The sequence below is a fragment of the Rhipicephalus microplus genome, chromosome 6 (assembly GCF_043290135.1).
Source record: "Rhipicephalus microplus isolate Deutch F79 chromosome 6, USDA_Rmic, whole genome shotgun sequence".
NCBI classification, from domain to species: domain Eukaryota; kingdom Metazoa; phylum Arthropoda; class Arachnida; order Ixodida; family Ixodidae; genus Rhipicephalus; species Rhipicephalus microplus.
The window spans coordinates 92,332,449-92,353,079 of NC_134705.1; the positions used below are offsets into that span (position 1 = coordinate 92,332,449).

The 20,631-nt window shown below is 47.4% G+C and overlaps 1 protein-coding gene across 1 annotated transcript in view; it reads left to right on the plus strand.

The window, feature by feature from the left end:
* Positions 1-20,631, plus strand: part of Atg2 (Autophagy-related 2) — a 174,012-nt gene that overhangs the window by 26,258 nt on the left and 127,123 nt on the right. The window contains exons 11-15 of the mRNA XM_075866197.1: positions 3,129-3,420; positions 10,614-10,785; positions 11,651-11,749; positions 13,986-14,153; positions 14,509-14,588. Coding sequence (XP_075722312.1) covers positions 3,129-3,420; positions 10,614-10,785; positions 11,651-11,749; positions 13,986-14,153; positions 14,509-14,588 — 811 coding nt within the window. The remainder of the gene's footprint in view (positions 1-3,128; positions 3,421-10,613; positions 10,786-11,650; positions 11,750-13,985; positions 14,154-14,508; positions 14,589-20,631) is intronic.

The window sequence follows — 20,631 nt, forward strand, 5'->3', positions numbered from 1 at the left end:
TAAGACATCGCAATCGAATCGCGAACCACTATTTGAGCGTACACGTGCCAGCTTCATTTTCATTTAACGCGTCAAGTGTGGCCACCGCAAAGAATTTCTTTGATTCGGTACCAAACCACAACTTAAATTCATGCGACTGCTACCGATTGAAGCGCAACTAACACTGATTAGGCCCAGCTTCTCGTTTGGTATGTTGTCGTGGAAAGTTTGTCCAAAATATGAGGATTTGGCATCAAAAAGTTCACACTAACAGTGAACCAAGAACCGCATGCGTGAGAGAATGTTCGCGTTCGGGGCCGGGAGATCAACAACGACGGTCGACAACTCACTAAGGTTATGTACGACAGCGCACTGGCAGCAAAAGTGAAAGCTCGCGTCATGAAACTGTTAGTTTTTCAATTTACTGATGTGGGAGCAAAGGGGATATTTGTTGCAAGTGTGATAATGACGTCTTTCCCAACAGGAAACTGTTAAGTGCATGTAGTTAATAAGGACGGAATCGCACGTGCCACGTGCTGAGCGGCGCGCGGCCAAAGCCACGCTAGTGACGTAGTACGCTGTAGCCACGTCGACGCCGGTGCAAAAGCTTATTGGTTCCCGGGACAACCGTCCTCCACCCTTACTCAGCGAGCCTGCGCAGTGTCTTGTGGTCTTTTTTTTTCATTTTCTTTTCTTTCGCCCTTCGTTCGTTCACTCCGTGTTTTCTCCTCCTCCGTAACGACCTCGTCGTTCACTTCCCAGTGGCGCACCCAGCGCTACTCGCTACCGCGTTTGTCACAAACAATTTCCGGCAACCACATTATAACTGGTCTTTCAACTTGGGGTAGTGCACAATAAGCGGTATGCGCATACATGGGATTGTATGGGAGGGCAAACGAGAGTAGAAAAATACTGCATTGTAAGCGGTTCTGCACTATAAGCGGTTAAGTTATAAGGGGTCTACATTGTATTGTGCACAGTCTTTGAAGCTGTGGAGACTGCTTTTGACTAGAAGAGAAATTCAAGAACCTGTTTGCTTCGGTACCGGTGCATTTCAAAAAGCTGAAGTACTCAGATTAACACTGGATTTCCCTACCCCTGTATCGTGTTTTTTGTACAGGGCTGTGTTTTGGCCGCTCATGCATTTCGAGTATTCTGGTCGGCTCTTTAGTGACAGGTTGATATTTGTACGAACCTTGCCTCATACCAATTGTTGGGTTGCATTTCTCACATGCTAGTGACATCTCTTGTCTTAGTGTCGAGGCTTTTGCATCTGCGTGCCTTGTTTTGGTCAACAATAGAAAGCCTCGGCACTACAGGTGTTCAGACTGCATAAGAAGTGTACCTAGGTTGTTTCCGAGTTGAAACTAGCTCATGGTGTGTGCTATACAGTGCAACTTCGATTAGACGTCCCCCAGTTTCGCGACAACCTGCATTTTATGACGGATCCCCGCAAAAGAGGTCCCCGCAAAATCTTTATGAGGTCCCCGCAAAATCTTCATAGGAATAATGAATTAAAAACTTTGGTTATACGACACAGTTTTACGCTGACCCCACATTTTACGACGACATTCAGATTTCGTCCAAAAGTAAAAGAACGCCTTTACTCGAATCAAGCGTGGACCAAATATTCATGAGTGCGAAATGTGACCTTGCAGCCCATAGGTTGACGATTAGAAAAGTAGAGAGCGAGACAGATGTCTTTTCATAATGAAAAATTCATTCTTCTGGAAGTTCATGCGCTTCTACACATGCTGCAATCGCGTGTGCACGTATATGGGGTCGTTACCTAGTGAAGCTTTATCCACACAAAGTAGCTCTAGCCGGCCAAAAAACTGATATTTTCACGTTTTTGGTCCATGGAAACATTCTCTGGTCGATATACAGCTGATCTCCTGCCTTTGTCGCACTCGCAGTCGCAGGCTTGTGGTTGCATAAGGGCGCGACGCAGCTGTTTTCACTGTGAGATTACTTTCACTTGACGTCGACGTTCACACTAAGAGCGGGACATCACTAGTTGCACTTCACAAAGCTACAAATTACAACGTGCATAGCTCAGTCGCACACGGAGGCATTCTATGCACACTCGTGGTCGGTCGCCATTATGTGATAGCGATGACACTGTGTCTGACTCATCTGACGAGAGACTATCGGCAACACGGTTTCGATTTTTTTTTTTTTCACGCGCAAGCAATTTTCTAACTCTATTTATCAGTAGAAAGATACTCATTGGATTCAACTCTTTTTAAAATTGAGAATAGAGATTGATTCGCACATTTTTCAACTAAGTTACGCTGCCATAAGCTGTCGCTGGCAAGAGTAATTTAATCTACATTTCTAGCAGAGGCACAAGGTCGTGCCGGGGGCTTATTCAGGTGGTATATACCAATTTTTTGGGGCAAGGCTGAGTATCATTGCTATATTCTTAGTTTTTCGATTATACGACGCCTGGATTATACGACGGTTTTGCCATTGTATAATCATATAATCCTCATATAATTGGGGTTGCACTGTAGTTTGTTTTCTCTTTCACTAATTTAGCGTGGATGTACTTGCACTCTGCAAGGAGCATATAATAAATGTAGAACATCTGTGCTTTTGACGGGGCGCTTGCGAGGGTTGTAGTAGATGAACTTTCCAGCTGGTGCAGTAGATGGATATTCGAGAGCTTTGCGTGTTTCAATCATACGCAGCTGTGCAGAGCTACCGAATAAAAAACTGGGCACCAGTGTAATGTGCACTATCTTCCTTGTTTAAACTTGTATGAGGAAGGAGGATGACTTAGTGCATTTTCTTGCATATAACGTGCTCAAAATTTACTGAAAGTTCGGAGCTACAGTTGGGGTGCAAACTAAATGTGAATTCTTATGTGCAAGTCGGCTTCGTAGCATTGCTTGACAGTGATAAAAGGAAAGCGGCTTCATGGCAATGTGAGGGTATCCTTTTTTTACATTGTTTTCTTCCTCGTGGTTTGTAGTTGGAAAGGGAGGTGAAGGATTGCGAGTCAAATGCAGAGATGGATCACGCGTGAAAAGTTCTGGTTCGGAACACTTTTTTTCACTCCCACGTTGACAATGACGAGATTCGTGCGCTGAGACGTTTCTTTCTGGCCTTTGACTAACCTCTGTCACACGTGCGACGCATTGCAGGGCGGTCGTCTCAAGGGTACCTGGACGACATACTCATGGAGGCCACACACTTTCGGCTGCACTGCAGTGCCGTGTGCGTCGTGATCCTCCACGATGACGTTGCCGGTGTTGCGAACTGCAACCGGCGGCGGGTCCCCAATCCGGCGGCGGCGTCCGGCCTGTCGCCCAAGACGGTGGCCATGATGCACGCGCAGGCCGAGACATTCTTTCGGGCCCTCGCGGGACAGAACCTGCGGGACCTGAAGGCTGTTCACAGCCTCCTGCCCAAGATCTGTCGGTCGGATCACCTGTGGTGAGCGACTCGGATAATTTTGGGGCTTTTACATGTTCAAACCGTGGTATCATTATGAGTCGGATGTACGAATACTGTCATACCCGTTTATAAGAGACACTGACTGATATAAGATACATATGGGTATAAGAGACACCAGTGTGCCTACTGTAAAATACGGGTTAATAGGAAAGGGCATACTTGGAATCCTGCTTATAAGCGACACCTTGTAAAGATGATGAGAATTGTTGCCCAGAGCATGCCTTTTATGAAGGGCTTTAACTGTAGTAAATTGTAGTGTCTAAGTAAATGGTGCTTTCGCTGAATAATTTCGAATCGAATACAGATGACTCTTATCAAACTGAATCTGAAGGGACCGAGAAAATATGTTACATTTAAGAGGAGTTCTGTTATGAGAGATGAACATGTATGCAGAATACAAGCCCGAAACGAAATATACCAGTGGCAGTTATTCTATTTAAGCAGTAATTGGTTTAAGTAGTTAACTTGAAAAATTTTGTTTATCGATAGTCTACTGTAGTTTGTGCATGCTTAAACCAGGATTCGATTACAGTGGACTCCCATTGAACGAAACTTGGTTAAACGGGCTGCATAAACGAAACTATCTGGGCAAATTTGGTTGGTCTTCTATATATTTATTAAAAAGTTTTGGGTAATTGAAACATTTTTCTTAGCTTACATCGTTAAATTAAATTAAAACGGGCAAAATTCATGAGCGGCGAAAGTGGCCTCAGCAGTCTAGCAACTATAAAACAAATGCCGAAGCTAGCCTAGCCAAGCAGATTCAGCGATTGCACATGTCCGGACCGCGCACGCTGAGCAGCAATCGACGTCTTCATGAACTTGAGGAGACAGCCTTGAGGAACCTATAGCTGAAGTTCAAGATGAGGACCTGGGCTCAAGTGCTAGTGAGATGGTGTGTGATCCCGAGCCCATTTCATTGGCTGACAGGGCAGCAAGATATGCTGTCATCCTGTTGCAACGCTACTTTGAACACGATAGTGGCAAAGAGTTCCTGCCCAGCCTTTCAGCAATGGGCTCCTACTATGTGAGAAAGTGCTTGGACAAGGCCAAGCAAATTGTTATCACCTTCTTTTTTCCGAGTCAGCAATATTAGAAGCATTTTGCTTTCTAATCAATTATACTAGTATGTTGTACTTCAAAATGTTTTTGTTCCGTCTGTCAAAGTTGGCGATTTTGAAATAAAGCCATATTTTATTCATTTTGTGGGCTTTGCTTAAATGGAACTTCTCATAAATGGAGCAAAACAAATTTTCTTGCCCCTTCGAGTTCTGTTTAAGGGGGCAGACTGGTCTTTGGGACCGAAAAAGGACAGAGAAATCTACTTTTTAAAATTTACATATCTTGTTTTTGCAAGTATATTGCTATCTCTTTGCAAATTTTCACACCAGGAAGTGGTAATTCTTTTGTAATGTCATTATAACTGTTCAGATCCTTGGTGCTGTTAACATGCAGAACTTGCAAAAATATAAGGAACAGATTTCAAGGCCTCTTTATAATCTGCGGGTACCTGTGTTAGAAGCTCTGCTACGAATTTATGAGTCCCTTTATGAGGATTGCAAAACATGCGCACCATGATTGTTGCTTTTAGAAGAAGCTGTGTGTTTTAAGTTTTTTTTATTTTTCTCAAAAAGTAAACTTAATACTGTTCAATTTTGAAGCCTTAATATCTCTGCAGCTAGGGCAGGTACAACAACAATTCTTTTTGCAATGGAAACTTGTATGTGTGTGGAATGCAAGTATGGAAGCAGAATTCAGAGCATGAGTCTTTTAAATTAATTATTCATCAAAATTGTAACACAATTCCAACTGCTTTTGAAAATGGATAGCTCATTTTGATGTAAAATAACCAAGAAAGGCCTAAAAACAAGAAGTCTTGCATACTTTCACTCTATAGTCATTAGTCTATGTTGGCATATCTAGGGGTGAGACAGCTGCGCATATTGCGCATTTTTGATACATTTTAGTTTTCTTGCACCAATTTGCTCCAAAAGCATAAAAAATCGAGAAAATTGCACCAAACTGCTTCGAGACAGCCTCGAAAGCTAGAATTTTGATGCAAATCTCAGCTTCAGTGGGAAAAAAATGGCAAGTTTGACTAATAAGACGCACCCAATTGTATGTTTTTTTTTCACTTAGCACCTTTCTGGTGACAAAGGCTTTCATGGTGCCGCCATAATCTTTAAACTTCTGCAAATATGCGTGACCCCACAAGAATGTGCTGCCGTGAATTGAGCGTGCTGCTTCTACTAGCTAGGCTATGTGTTCTAGTGCCACTGTCGGCTAGTGAAAACAACCGAGTCGGGTGGCAATCTTAGTGGGGTGGACTTTTCAGTTCTTTGTGGTGCGCAGCACGTTCTTCTGGTCACTGTGGCTTTCATGTCGATGCTGCTGCGTGCGGTCACCTACAAGTAGATGTTTGCCTTGAGCGAGTAACTGTAAACGTGGAGTCATTTCCCTGCATCCGACGTGTCTCCCGGATGCTCTGGCACGTGCAAACAGGTTCTCAAAATGGGTTTCGTGAGCGGCAGAATGTGTGCAAACAATTCCCGGTTTACACGCATTAGCTACTAATTTATTTAGTCAAGAGAGTTCTCATTTAATTTTGCATTTAAAAATGCCATCGCACGTGAGATCTGCACATCGGTGTCTGCAGGTAGAGAGAAACTTAGTTACGTGCGAAGTCGTGGGGATAAAACACGCATTAAAACCAATATAAACGATATGAAGGGGCACCTCGGTACTTTATTCGCGACTCATTACGCTTCAGCGATCCCTTGGCACAGTTTTCATGAATGGCGATTTTTCACTGCTCCATTTTGTAATTGAAACTTGCAATGAGCGCTTAAATAGGCGTCGCTGCATGCATGCCGGTCCTGGCCTATACATGCTTTTAGGCTTATCTCGATCAGTGTTTTGATCGGCGGTAGTTTGACTTGGTTTTCTTTTTTTTCCTTCTTTTTTGCAATAAGACCTGCTTCTCTACGTTCAGCGGTTTGTTTGCGGGGACACGGATTTTTTCATCTGCGCTGCGCGAGCACTTTAAGCGAGTTTTGGAGTGGCGCGGGCGGCAATTGCAAGTCAATGTATTATTGGGAGTTCTACATTAATGGTGTTGACCTATGGAATATTAAACAAATATAGAACTGGCCAACTTGTGCTGCACTAATAACGCGTGGTTGCTCGTGTGGAGAGTCGTTATCAGTATTATTCGCCTATAACTTAGTGCCATACGCGCGCTTTACGAGATAGTCGATACGGCGAGGTTTTTGGATATCGCGCTGCACTCCTGAAGGTGGTTTTGCACGAGGTGGCCACCAACGGCAGTGCAGTGTGCTTTTGTTGTCTGTTAAAAGCTCTTGACGCTATCATGTCAAGCTTTTCTTTAATGGCCACTGTTACGTCAGTAAGATTCTTGTGCAATCAGAAATTATGAATTTGTTTTGAGTGTGATGCGTTTTTTTTTAGATATTTCTGGTGACTGCTTCAACTGAGGACAGAGAGCCGGAGACTGACAAGGCGATAAGAACCGTGGTTTATTATCGCTCGCTCTTTTTATGCTTGACAAACGGGCCAAAGTTGCTAGGCCACATTCTGATACATCATCCCTCCTTAGGAAAAAATAAACAATTAAACAGCAAATAAAAAAACAAATAATAATAAAAAACAGCCACACCTACTTAATTTGTTGAAAGTCCTTTGCGTATCTAGACTCCTACACCAGGAATTTTGTCTAATGCGTCGCTGAGTTTCTTTTGAAATACTTCCAAAGCAGAGCTTAGACCAAATGGTAATCTTAAAAATCTGTATTGCCTGTAGGGGGTGCTGAACGTGTAAATTCTTGACGATGCGTCGTCCAGCGGTATTTGATGAAATCCTTGATTTGCATCGAGCTTGCTGACCCATCTGGCTCCCGCTAACTCTGCCTCGATGTCTTCCCTTCTCGCAAAATGACACTCGCAAAATGACTGCCCCAACAATGCTTGCTTGCCTTTCTTGGCTATAAAAAACGTAATCTGCTGCTCCTTGTTGCCCACGTGTGGTGGCAACGATGCTGTGCCAAAATGCTCAATCACGTTTCTTTTGTAGCTTGTCAGCTTTGTCTTGCTTGGGTGCACCTTTGCAGCTATTTTTAGTTTTACGAAAATAGAGTGAGGCAGCAAGTTTGCCTGCGCACCAGTGTCGACCTTGAACGTCGCCGTTTTTGTGCCCACCTTTCCATCAATTGTCCAGTCTTGATTCACCGGTCTTGACACGCCGCTTATTTGCACGGCCAGAATTTGGAAGTCCTGGTCAGAATCTTCTTGCTCCTCACGTGCTTCACACTCGTCATTAACCTTTTGCGCTCTGCAGCAAACAGCAAAGTGGTTCTACCTGCCGCAGTTTCCGCACGTATTTTTCCACGCTGGACAATTTCCTAGGTGGGTGGAACCTATTGCAGTAGATGCATGAACCGGTTGACTGTTTTCGAGCTTCAAGTCGATTACCTTTCTCCACGACACAGGCCTTAACAGTGCTTTCTTTCTTGTCCCACTGTTGTTTTTGGTTGACTGCAAGCTCAGCTGCTTTGCAAAAATCTATAGCCTTGGATAGGCTCAAATCTTTTTCTCTTAGGAGGCGTGACCTGAGCTTCTTATCCTTCGTCCAACAGATGAGTTGGTCACGTACCATCGAATCCCTCAGGTCTCCAAAGTTGCACGTCTGCGCTGCTATTTGTATGTCTCTGAGGAACTGCTCGAAAGTTTCGTCTTGCTGCTGCAGGCAGGAACGCAAAACAAACCTTTCGTACGTTTCATTGCGCTGTGGCATGCAGTACTCCTCAAACTTTTTGACGATGACATCGTAATTCTCCTGTTCTGCTTTAGACAGCTGAAATGTGTTGTACACATTTATCGCCTCATTGCAAGCCACGTGTAGGAATACAGCAGCTTCTTCCGCACTCAGCTTGCTGTCCTTGCCCGTCACTTTGAAGTACAGCTGGATGCGCTGCTCGAACCTTTTCCAATTTTCGGCCGCGTTATCCGAGAGGACGAGTTGGTCGGGGGGCGGAAGTGTTTCCATTTCGGCAGCTTGGGTGACACTGGAGGACGAGAACACTGCGCAACTGCACGCACACTGCCTATTGACGGCGAGCCACTTCTGACATCATGCTTCGACTGACGACAGAGAGCCGGAGACTGACAAGGCGATAAGAACCGTGGTTTATTATTACACGCTCTTTTTATGCTTGACAAATGGGCCACAGTTGCTAGACCACATTCCGATACAGGGACCGTAGCTTTTAACAAAACCTTCTTTAAGTATTATTTCACATGTTATGAGGGCTAGATAGGTGACGTGGTATGTGAAAGGGTAGTGCACTTCATACCTAGTGATAATCTACTTAAAAATTTCCTTCAAAATCTGTTTTAGTGTTATTTGTATTATAAGCCAATTAAAATATGCACTGGTGCCCCCACGTTGCTAAAAATTGTTATTTTTAAGCTCACAGGACAGCATATTAAATGCCGCTAACTGCTCCGAAGCAAGGTCCTGTTCCAAAAATGCAATTTCGCTGCTCCAAAAACTTCACCCGTTTTAGTTTCAGCCGTGTCACCCCTGTTTAGGTAAAACCTTAGCCTTAGGTCTAAAAACTGAAGGTTTAATTCCTGCAGCAGTTCTGTCGTAAAGACAAGTACGCTTCCATTCTTTTTAAAGGGACACTAAAGAGCAAAACGATTTTACGCATATTAGTAACTGTAATTTCACAATCCCCAAAACACTTCTTACCCCGATGAATGCGATGGCAACAACTTGGAATGCATCGCTAAGAACGGCATGCAGATCGAAACGTGTAGTGCGCGGCTCATGCACGAATGACGCATGAAAACGGCATACACAGGACGAGAACGAACCAACAATGTTTATCGCTCGATACTTAACACGCTGTTTAAACAAAAACGAGGCATGAAACGTAATCACAGGTGCAGATAAGAGTGCAAACTAACAAGTGCCCCCAGTTAATTTTGTTACTGCGCCGTGTTGAAAAGCGCACTCTTTTCGCAAACGGCGCCTGCCCAGCAAGCGAAGAGATCTTTGTGCGCCCAGCAACTAAACGTAATCATTCCCGTCAAAGTCAATGGCGTGTGACTTTCCCCACCGAAGGATAAGCGCGCTCGCGCACAAGCATCTAACCCCCCCCAACCAAACCTCAACTCGCTGGGCAAAGTACGCGTTGTTAACGAGCTGCAGGGTGCCGAGTGCGGGTGGCTTTTTTTTTTCTTTCTTAAGTATATATATATATATATATATATATTCACATACTCACACACACATACACATACAGTGAATGGCGGCGGCGGCAAAAAAACAAAAACAAAATTCAGCCGAGACTGTCTATATAGTTGCTATCGCAATAAGAAAAAAAAAAGCTGAACATCGTTGGGGCCACACCATGAGCGCGCGGCGTCGAAAACGGAAGAGTGAACGACACTAACACAAACACGGATACCGGGAAAAACTATTCAGTAAAGCGCCCTCCATAGGCAACGCGGCCCCACATATGTGACGGTAACTAAAAGCGTGGCACTGCCAACTCGCAAAAGTAGTTTTCTTTTTTTGCTTTGATTTTGATTAACAGTGTTGGGGGGGGCACAACCGCGCATGCGCCCACAGCGGCGAGAACGGCGGCCACGCCGGTTCTTGGGGTGCAGGCCCGCCTGCCCGCCTGGCGCACACCTGCGCAATAACGAGCGCTGGCTCTCATCTGTTGCACTGTGCGTGCCACTGCCGCTTTGTTGACGGTGGGCAGCCACAGAAGATGCATGCTCGTACCAATATGCGAAAATGCAAAGCGATATTGTTAGATTGTACGTGGGGAAAATTCGTTGTATTAAGGTTGTCTCCCTGTGTTAGTTACATAGAGGTTACAAATACATGTGCTTCTATGGAGCGACGACTGAAAATTGAAAAACTTTGTTATATCGAGGAATTTGTTATATGGAGGTTCGTTATAAGCAGGTTTAATTGTATCTGGTTGCTTTCATTTCGATCACTCGTGGAAACTGCAAGTTATGTGAAACACAGTTTGAGAATTGCTGGTGCACCAGCTGAATTTTGTCCCTGTGTGCAAAAGTCAGTGCCCCAAAGTATCAACCGAACACCTGCTGGTGTCGGTGTATCCTCTGTTGCAGGATCAACGGAACACCCGTGACGTTAGAAGGCACAGAGCGATCGTCATCTTCGCAGTGGTCGCTCAACTTCCAGCTCTCTGTGGTGGAGATGGAAGTTGCCGAGTGCCTCTTCAACCGTCGATCGAACGTGGAAGGGGAGAGCCTATCGCTACACGATGCCGACATCACCGACGTAAGTAATGACACTTAACCAAGACAGTGGAATCTCGGTGATGCACTTCTGCAAACAAGTATTTTGCGGAAGTAGCTGAGAAGTGCAATCGCACTTTCATCTGATACAACTGCAGAAGTGTGCTTTTACTGGTGCAGTAAAAACTCTTTAATTGAAATCTCGATGATTTCTGGTTTAGAAAAAATTTAAAATGAAAAAAAAACTATGTGATACTAAGGGGTGTAACCGTCGCTAAAACCATCACCTTTCATTTAAAAAATCGCAATAGGTTCATTTTGCTGCTTCTCAACAAGCAATTTCGGTATCTGTACAAGCTGTTGCTTCTATGGAGCAACGGCGGGGAATACAAAAACTTCGTGAAATCGAGAAATTCATTATATAGAGGTTTGTTATAAGCAAGTTGAACTGTAGTACCATGATCTTTCCATCTGAGAAATGATTTTTTTTCCTCTTTGGGCTTAGTAGTAAATGAAGATGCTTCGTGCGTCAGGGATAGACACCACCCATTTTACGGTTGTCTATTAGTTGTTCTTGATCACTTAGCGTCTCTTTGTTCACATTTATTGATGTTTTATTTGTAGCCTTTCATGGCGCTGGGCATGTACGTTTGTGCTCATCTTGCATGAGCATTTATAACGATAAAAGCTAAGCCCGAGACTCGTGTAGTCTCGCATATTGCTGACCGAACTTCTTGCATAGCTTCCACAGCGTTGCATCCGATGTGTGAAACGAAGTATAGTAGTAATGTATGTACACTTTTCTGCATGACACCGCAGTACTGTAGTGAAAATGACTTGAGTAACTTGGGCACAACTTGGGTGGAGCCTAACCATTTATATACACCCACTGCATGTCTTTATTTCAGATCCTTGCCTTCTTCGAAAGTGATGACAAAAAAAAGAAGCCATCGGAGGCAGAGCCCTTTCTGAGGCTAAAGTACGAGTACCCAAAGAAATCTGCACAGGTATTGCTGTTCAAAAATCTTGCTTTTTTTTGCCTCTTGTTCTTTCTTTTAAAATTTTTCCTAGGTTTGCTTTAGCGTTTTTTGTAAAGTGAAGCTTTGAGGCTTTCTTAATTTTTCTCTTTCCAATTAGAGTGCTCTCTGGACCAATGTAAGTTGGGAGATTTGTTTTGTTGCTTTTATTTTTTATCCTAACTGGCACGCTGTTGCGATCTTTCTTCCACGAATTTTTCCAATTCTGCCTTTCTGTCTGCAGCATGTCAGAAAAGTAAGCAGATTCCTAGTGAGTGTTGCATATTTTTCAGTTTAGAACTTTATGTTGAACAATGGTTTGTAATGCTAGTTGATTTCTTTGATTTATGATTCTATTTGTAGCTACCCACTCCCAGATGTTCTTGGTTTTTCCTAATGTGCTAAGCTGCCTAAATGTAACAAAGTGGTGCTCAAGCAGTGAAATCGCCACAGCCATGTAAGAAATAGTAGGGGGACGTGAATATATGAAAATTTCGAGTATTGTTTGATTAGTGTTTGCCGTTTTATTCGATTCGCATAAGAATTTTTCCGTTTAGAACTTCTTGAAGTCAAAAATAGTCAACACATTAACAGTGGCCCCTTTTTATTCTTGGTATGCTTCACCCCATTACACTTTCGTATTGGAGGAAAGCTGCTTCTCAGAATCTGCTACAGTTTCAAATGTACTGTATCAAGAAAACGCCGGTTCCAACATAGAAATGATGGGTGTGGCAGAGGTGGGGGTTCAATTAAGGCTGCTTTGGACCCGAAATTTTGGCGGGAAGCCTGAAAAATTGGACGCCAAAGATTCTTAGCACCCAAACATTCAGTTGTTCTTATGTATTGACGTCTGCTAGGCATATTTGGAACTCTGGACTCGAAGGGAGCACACGCTCGTCTGCCATATCATTTGGGCTTCCACAGAAGTTGAGAGAGAGGGGGAAAGGCAGAGGAAATAGCATGCTTGTTTTTAATGTGTTTTTAAGTGTTGTCGGCAAAACTTTGTTTGTACGGAATCACGTACATAAATAAACTTTAGCTTCAGCATTGCCTCAGTCATAACATAACTATGAAACACTACCTCACCAGCGCTTCATCAACCTCGTCGAAAGAAGCACTTTCATGTCGCTATCTCAACAAGAATACGTGTAAGAATCCTCTCTAACTTTCTTCGCTGCAATTTCGATTCGTACCAAAAGTTTTGCTATTCACACAGCTCTAAGAAATAGACTTAGCTTTGAAGGTGTAAAGCACATGTAAATAGAGTGTTTCAAAATGACCCAGAACACAGCTGTTGTGGCGGAAGAGTGGATAACTCGTGCCTTTCACCTATGCGTGCATGTATGTAAACTGCGTGCTACGTACGGAAATGTTCACCACCTCATTTTAATGCTGCATTTGCAGCAGCATGGTGCTGATTATTCTTAGTTGTGTGCAGCGCGTTGCCTACTGAGCTCATGGAATCACTGCTGGGGCATTTGATCTACCATAAAAGCGTGTTTGCCCTGAATGTGGATCATGCCTGCTCCGTTTCTGACTGCATGCAGATGCAGTAATGATGAGCTGCTTTTGTTCCCAAAAGCAGTGCGTTTCTGCAGCACAATTGGCAGTCTTGCACAAAGAATCTTGTACTGCACGTGTGGATTGCCGTCTAATAAAAGTGTGCAGCACGCTTAAGACTGCGGTAGGCCTGATGCCCTACCAAGCATCCAGCTGAAGATGCTTATTAGAATAGGTTGTCAGTGGTAAATCAAACTGGCACACTTACTGCCGTCAAACTTCCATGCATTTCTGGGGCATATCCGTAACGGCATCGCCCCACTGCACCTTAGCAGTGACCCCTTCACGTTCGTGATACGTTTCACCTTGTCACACTATGGCATTGTGGCAAAGCCGATTTTCGGAATTCACTACAGTAAATGAATTGACCTCGCGGTAGCACTGGTTTGAGCCTGCGACACAGTTGATGTGCCAGCCGTGTTGGCGCCAGTCGATGCTGTTTCGGACCTGCATTTTGAGCAGAAAGTTTGGAGGAGAGTATCTGTGCGGGAAATTTTAGACGTGCTTGTCCGTAGGCTTTGTGGGGCTTGGGGCAGTGCTGTAAGAGCATCCGAATTTTCAAGCATGTCTAGGAACTCAACAGCTGGCCGTACTCCCTGTTCTTCCGTGTCTGTGCTGCACACATTTTATTTCAACATTTCAAAAGCATCTGCTGTCCTTTGCGCAGAATCGGACGGGCAGGGAGCAGACGACGAGCATCAGTGTAGAGCTGCTGCCGGTGCAGATCGAATTGGACAGGTCGTTGGAAGACCGCATCCACGCACTGCTCTACCCTCCTCGGCAGTTTTCTTCCGGGGACGAGAAGAAAAACGACATCTGGAGCATGTCAGTCAATGTGAGTTCCTCTTTAAAAGTGTGTGTGTTTGTGTCTGTGTGTGTGCGTGCACTGTTCTGTGCTACGTTCTCAAGGCATGCGCTGTATTTACCAAGTTGCAATGTGCAAGGAAGGTGTATGCCCACCAACTCTCTAGATTTTTTCACGAGGAAATCGAATTTCGACCAGTCCTGCAACAGTGCGACATGGGCTTCTTAATGCTAACATGCTGAAAATTTGTTCCGTCTGTTCATTGAGTCTAAACTGATGGCTCCAACCATTTCTCAGTGTATTTTTGTGCTAGTAAACAGATTTCAATTGAAACAAAGAACTCTCCAAACTCATTAGCTTGTCATCTTGTCTTCACGTCTCTCAGCAAGACAACCAGGGCTCTGGTCTGGCGTCAGAGAGGACCAGTGTCACCATACGGAGCCCTTTCGTCAAAGCCAACCTTAGGTGAGCCCTCTGGCAGTTGCAGCCAAAAGTTTTCTCTCTGAAACATTTTAAAAAGGCCATGACCCACAATTTTTGATCATAATTTGTGCTACGTGGGTTTTTTTCTTGAGCATTGACGAATAAAGTGGCGAAACTTTAGTGCATTTAGATATTTATTATTGAACACTTTTACGAAAACGCGAGGCAAACAGTGTTTCACTCGTAAGGCATGATATAACAAGCAGCTGTCTGTGCGTCTGCATTTTGGCGAACAAAATTTTTCTGTCCTCAGCCGCTCGTGAAATCGAGATATTGAGCTTTCTTCTGCATAGCACCAAAGCTGAACAATTTGCAGAAGCTGCAACTGTGGCAGAAGATGACTGCACTGCTCCTGGCTGCACGTGACGTCAGCGGCGCCATAGCAAAATTGCGGTTGCTTGTGACAGGCGGGATTTATAGCCGGTGACATCTAGGGCCTGTTTTGCACTGATATATTCTTTTATGGCCCACTTTGCATATCTGTATAGGCGTAATAGACCCTTTACTTCTATTTTTTGCTGAAAACTACAAACTTTGGGTGGCCGTGTCATGGCCCATTTAAGGCAAAAGCCTTAAGACGCTTCGTCAAATGTGAAAAATGGTTGTCAGCGTTGACGTTATGGTGACCCCGCTACTAACTGCAGCGGACGATCACCGCGGGTTCACGCTTAGCGAGCCACAGGGCCGCTACTCCGTTTACTCATGTGTAGCGCACCGCTCCGCGTGCGCTCAACTAAAAAGGCATTTAGCGCGGCGCGCCAAACAGACAGTGTTCTAATGCAAAATACACAACACTTTATTGCCTCTGGCGGCACCCCGAACAACAGTACAACATCCGCTCCCGGGACGCGGGTAGCAAAGGCACTCGCACGTGGACGTTCACAATAAGGGAAAACCGCGAGCACGTCGCAGCTGGCAATGGCGAGCTTTTGACACGCCGGTCGGGAAAAGGTCCCTCGCGGCTATGCTGCGCACTCTCACGATGGCCAATGGGCCTGGTCGCGAGTGTTAGGGCAAACCTCGTACGCGTTGGCCTAACGCAAGTGCGGCTCGTTGTGGTATGACCACTTCAAGCTCTATGCACCGCTCTGGGCTTAGCGTACGCTACCGAAGCCAGCACTCAAGTAAACACGCCTGCCGGGGTGCCCAAGGCCACCCCGGGCAGGTTACAGTCCGGCGATTCCCAAAGGGGACGCGGACGAAGGAAAACACGTGCTTACCCGGCGCCGTCCACGGAGAAAAGAGCGCTCCCTCGGCACGCACGTACCGCGTGCCGTGCCCGCACGTGGCGCCCTCTATCGCCACATGGTGTTAACAGAGCAGGAAAGCAAAAGGGTGCGGCCGTGTGGCAAAATGCCCGCGCAAGTGGTCGCGGGCGCGCCTCAGATCCCCACATCCTCCTCTCCTTAATTCACCCTATATACCGGTCTGCAAAGGCAGCCGGTCGTCGCCCATGCATGCAAAGGCGTCATGCAATGGGTAACAGCTAGCCTCAGCCTCGCTCTGCAACTGCTGCTGAAGAAAAAAATAAAGCAACACAAGAATACACTCTAGAAATACAATGGCTCCGCGGAAGAGGGGTAACGGGAGTTCATGATGCTCACGCAAGAGCGCGTCCACAGCTCGGAGGGGAAGCGTCACGTAATGTTTGACTTGAGTGACTTCGTCTCGTCGATGTTGACGACAGCCGTGCGAGTCCGACGAACGCCGCCTCGGTGGAGGTTCGGATGGACCACGCTGCGACAGCCGGCCCTTCTGCTGAAATCAAGGTCGCCAAATCCACTGGCTGCGAGGCGTCCTGCGGCGTCGGTCGAGTCGTGCACAGCGTCTGCGACAGCTGGCCTCGTGCAGGAGGCGTGATAGAAAGGCCAGCAGAGCTTATCAGCGACGGTCGGGAGCAGGGCGCAACCGGACTGCCTAACGACCGCAGGTCTCCTAACACCTCCAGAGTCCAAAGTGGTGTAGGGGTCGGTGACTTCTTAAGCTGTCGCCGCACGCACACACACACTCACACACACCTCCGATGGTCGGGTCTCTCCAAACGCGCACCGCAAAGGAAGCGCAAAGTGTCATTTGTCCCTCTCCCCACGCTAAAGCACCAATTCACAATCCCCTCCTCCAGCGAGAAGAAAAAAAAAAGAAAACACGAGAAAAAACATCAAGTAAACAACAACACTCACATGACAATCAGCAGCAGTAACTGAGCGGAACCGACTTCTTTGCACGCACTGGCTGTAAAGAAGCTAGCTAACTGAGACTAGACAGTATAAATGAGGGCCTTCGGTTGCGGAAATAAGCCCGCCGTCCCGGGCGAAATCACTAAGGTGACCGCTTCCTCAGATTATGCCGGTGCGTGGTCCGAATGCGGTCCGCCGCGCCGGGTGTGCGCGCTGCTTGAGCGAAGAGCCACTGAGCACTGGCGCAGGCTCGTCAGACCTCGACGCAAAGGCTTTCAGGTCTGTGATGTGGGCACGGCTGAGTTTTCCCGAAAGCGGGTCTTTCAGCAAGTACGAGAGTGGAGTCCAAGCTTTCTCCACTCGGTACGGACCAAGCCACTTTGGAGCGAGCGAAGTTGAGAAATCCTTGCTCGCGTCGCTAAGAGCGTGGTTGCGCTTCAGGACGAGGTCACCTACCTTAATTGAAAGGTGGTTACGTTTTCGGTCATACTGGGCCTTTTGCTCGGCCCTGGCCAATGCCAAACTTTTCCTCGCTCTACTGAGAGCTCGACAAAGCCTGTCCCGAAGTGTGGAAGCGTAAGCAGAACAGTCTGCCGGTTCTTCCTCGTCCTCGAGCTGGCATTGAGTGACGATGGTCACCGGATTTGCCAACTCCCTTCCAAAATTTAAGAAGGCGGGCGAGAAACCAGTAGAGCGACTCTCGGAGGTTCGGATTGCAAACGCGAGTTCACTCAAATGGTCTGCCCAGTCCCTTTGACTTTCGGCAAAGGCCGCCAACATCGGTTTGAGCGTACGATTGGTTCGCTCCGTCAAATTGGACTGAGGATGGTAGGGCAAAGTGGTGCAGTGATCTATTCCTAGGGAACGGCACGTATCGCCAAACAACCGAGTGGTGAAATATGACGCATTGTCTGTGATCAATCTTTTCGGAAAGCTGAACCGACAAAACACTTCCTGTAGCCTCTCTAGCACCGCTCGCGCTGTCACTTTCCGCAGCGGAAACAGCTCCACCCATTTGGAAAAATGATCAACAACTACCATCAGATATATGAACCCCCGCTTACTCCTGGGGAATGGCCCCATTAGATCGCAGGTGGCTACTTGCCACGGACGCTCACTGACAATGGGTTTCATCAAGCCGGGCGGCTTGCCACCCCTTGATTTCACCGTTTGACAGACGTGGCAGGAACGGCAATAGCGAAAAATGTCACGCTTCATGCCAAGCTAAGTCACAACCTTGCTCAGTTTCGCAAAAACTTTAGAGCCACTCAGGTGACCAGCAACGGGCTCGTCATGAGAGGCTCGCAACAGTGTGCCTCTCAGACTTTTGGGCACAACCACCTTAAACGGGTCCACTGACTCCTCATCGGTGGCTATGTATTTCAGCAGGAGTCCATCATGGTCCAGCAAGTATGTATCCGCGGGGGACCTAGCGACACACGTCGGTTCCCGTCCCCTTGCGTCCGCCGCACTACCAGCGGTGTCTCGGCGCTCCGTCTCCCCGAGACCGTCGCTCAACTCGCGACAAAACGGATCATCTTGCTGGGCCTTCAGTAACTCTTGTCTGCTGAAAGCGATTCCCAATCTCACAAAGGGGAGCTTGGTATCGTTCCCACTCAGGACTGCAGCCATCGCCTCCGCTCGCATTGGCGTCATGGGTTCGCTTTCCTTTCGCTCCCCCTCTCGCCCGCTTCGCGGCGCGCTGCTTGCCTGGCCCGTGGAAAGGGTTTGCTCGTTGGCGCGCTCACCCTTTTCTCCACTCGGCGGCTCCGCCGCCGTTTCGCCCGTGCCGCTCGCTTGCGCAAAGGAACTGCTAGCGGTTGTCGCACCGGGATCCAGGCTCCTGGTAGACACTGGGGCACGAGATAGCGCGTCAGCTACCACGTTAGTGCTCCCCTTCCGATACTGCACTGAAAAGTCATAATGCTGTATTAGGAGAGCCCAGCACGCTAGCCTACCTGCAGGCTCACGGAGCCGCATCAGCCAGCTAAGCGCGCTGTGATCTGTTTGCACCACAAATTTTGTCCCATCAAGGTAGACATCCAACTTCCGCAGTGCAAACACGATGGCGAGACACTCTCTCTCGGTCACGGAATAATTCCTTTCCGCGGGTGTCAACGAGCGGCTGGCAAAGGCGAAGGGCTGCAACACACCATCGTATTCCTGTAGGAGAACTGCTCCTAATCCCAGATCGCTTGCGTCAGTCTGGACAACAAACGGTCTGGTCAGGTCGAGGAGCTTGAGCTGCGCCGTCTCTGCAATGGAGCTAGACAGACTGCAAAACGCCTCCTGCTGCTCAGGTCCCCATCGCCACTCAGCTGACTTACCCAAGAGCTTGGTCAAGGGCGCCTGCACTCGGGCACAGGATGGGATGAACGACCGGTAAAAATTGGCCATTCCGAGAAAGCGGGGCAGGCCGCGTACGTCCTTGGGCGCGGAAAAATCGAAGATTGCTTGAAGTTTTTCCCGATCTGGCTCAATGGAGCCTTCGCCCAGCGTGAAGCCAAGTAACTGAACTCAGGTTCGCGCTATTTGGGCCTTTGCGGGATTTAACGTCATCCCGGCGGCTCTCACCCTCACGAGCACATCGGCAATGTGGGCCAAATGCTCTTCGAAGGTTTGTGAATAAATCACGATGTCGTCGAGGTAGCACATGCAGTAAGACTACTTTGCTTCCCGAGGACGCGGTCCATGAGTCTCTGAAAAGTCGCAGGAGCATTGCAAAGACCAAAGGGCATACGAGTGAACTCGAATAACTGTCTGTGGGACGTGAACGCGGTCTCGCACCGGTCACGCTCATCCATCCAGGCCTGTAGGTAACCTTTGGAGGCATCTAATGTGGTAAAATACCGCGCAGTGCCGAGGATTCCTACGATGGAGCTAATCGTGGGGAGCGGATAGGCATCCTTACGAGTCACTCCGTTCAGACGGCGGTAGTCTACGCACAGGCGATGAATGCCCTCTTTTTTAGGCACCAACACAATTGGAGACGCCCAGGCGCTGGACGAACGGCGAACAATGCCAGTTGAAAGCATCTCGTCCAGCAAGCCGTCAGTTACCTGCCTTTTGGCCTGGCTGACGGGCCTGGGGTTGCACTTCAAAGGAAGCGCGTCGCCAGTTTCGATCGAATGGCTCACTAAATCGGTACAGCTGGGTTGATCGGTGAAGAGCTCATCGTATTCGCGTAACAATGCCGACAGACGAGCCTTCTGTGTATCATTCAATTGAGTCGCACAGGCGATCGACGGATGCGGAGCCTCTTCATGTCGTGCCGCTCTATCCCGATGGGGATTGTGAGCCGACGAGTGCATAGCGCAGGGGCCTGCCCCTGAAGTTTGCATGTGACACGGTTTCGACGCTTCAACTGCACAGGCAACAGAAAGCGCCGGTGGGCTGATGAACGGCTTTAGCTCGGAAAAAGGTCCGTCGCGATAGCCTCCATTCGCAATGTCCACTACGATACCGGTTTTTAGGAGAAAGTCCCGACCGAGAATCACAGGAACACTGAGCCCTGGAAGATGAACGAAACGCGCGCGTCTCATTCGGCCTCCCCATCTGACAGTCAACCTCGCGGCGCCCGCCGACTGGGCCACGCCTTTCGCGAGGGTGAATGTCGTTCGACTGTCCCGCAAGCGCACCGAGCGCTTCTGCAAGTGGGACAACACCTGTTCGCCAAACAACGAAGCGCTTGCGCCCGTGTCCAGCAACGCTGAGAATTTGCGACCGACAATGGTGACCAAAATAAACGGCGCGTGCGCACCAGAAAGACTGCTTGCCCGATACGCAGAGGGGAGAAGCAAGGGTTCGGCCGCTCATGCCTTCACGAACGGCCCGCGCTCCCGTTTCCC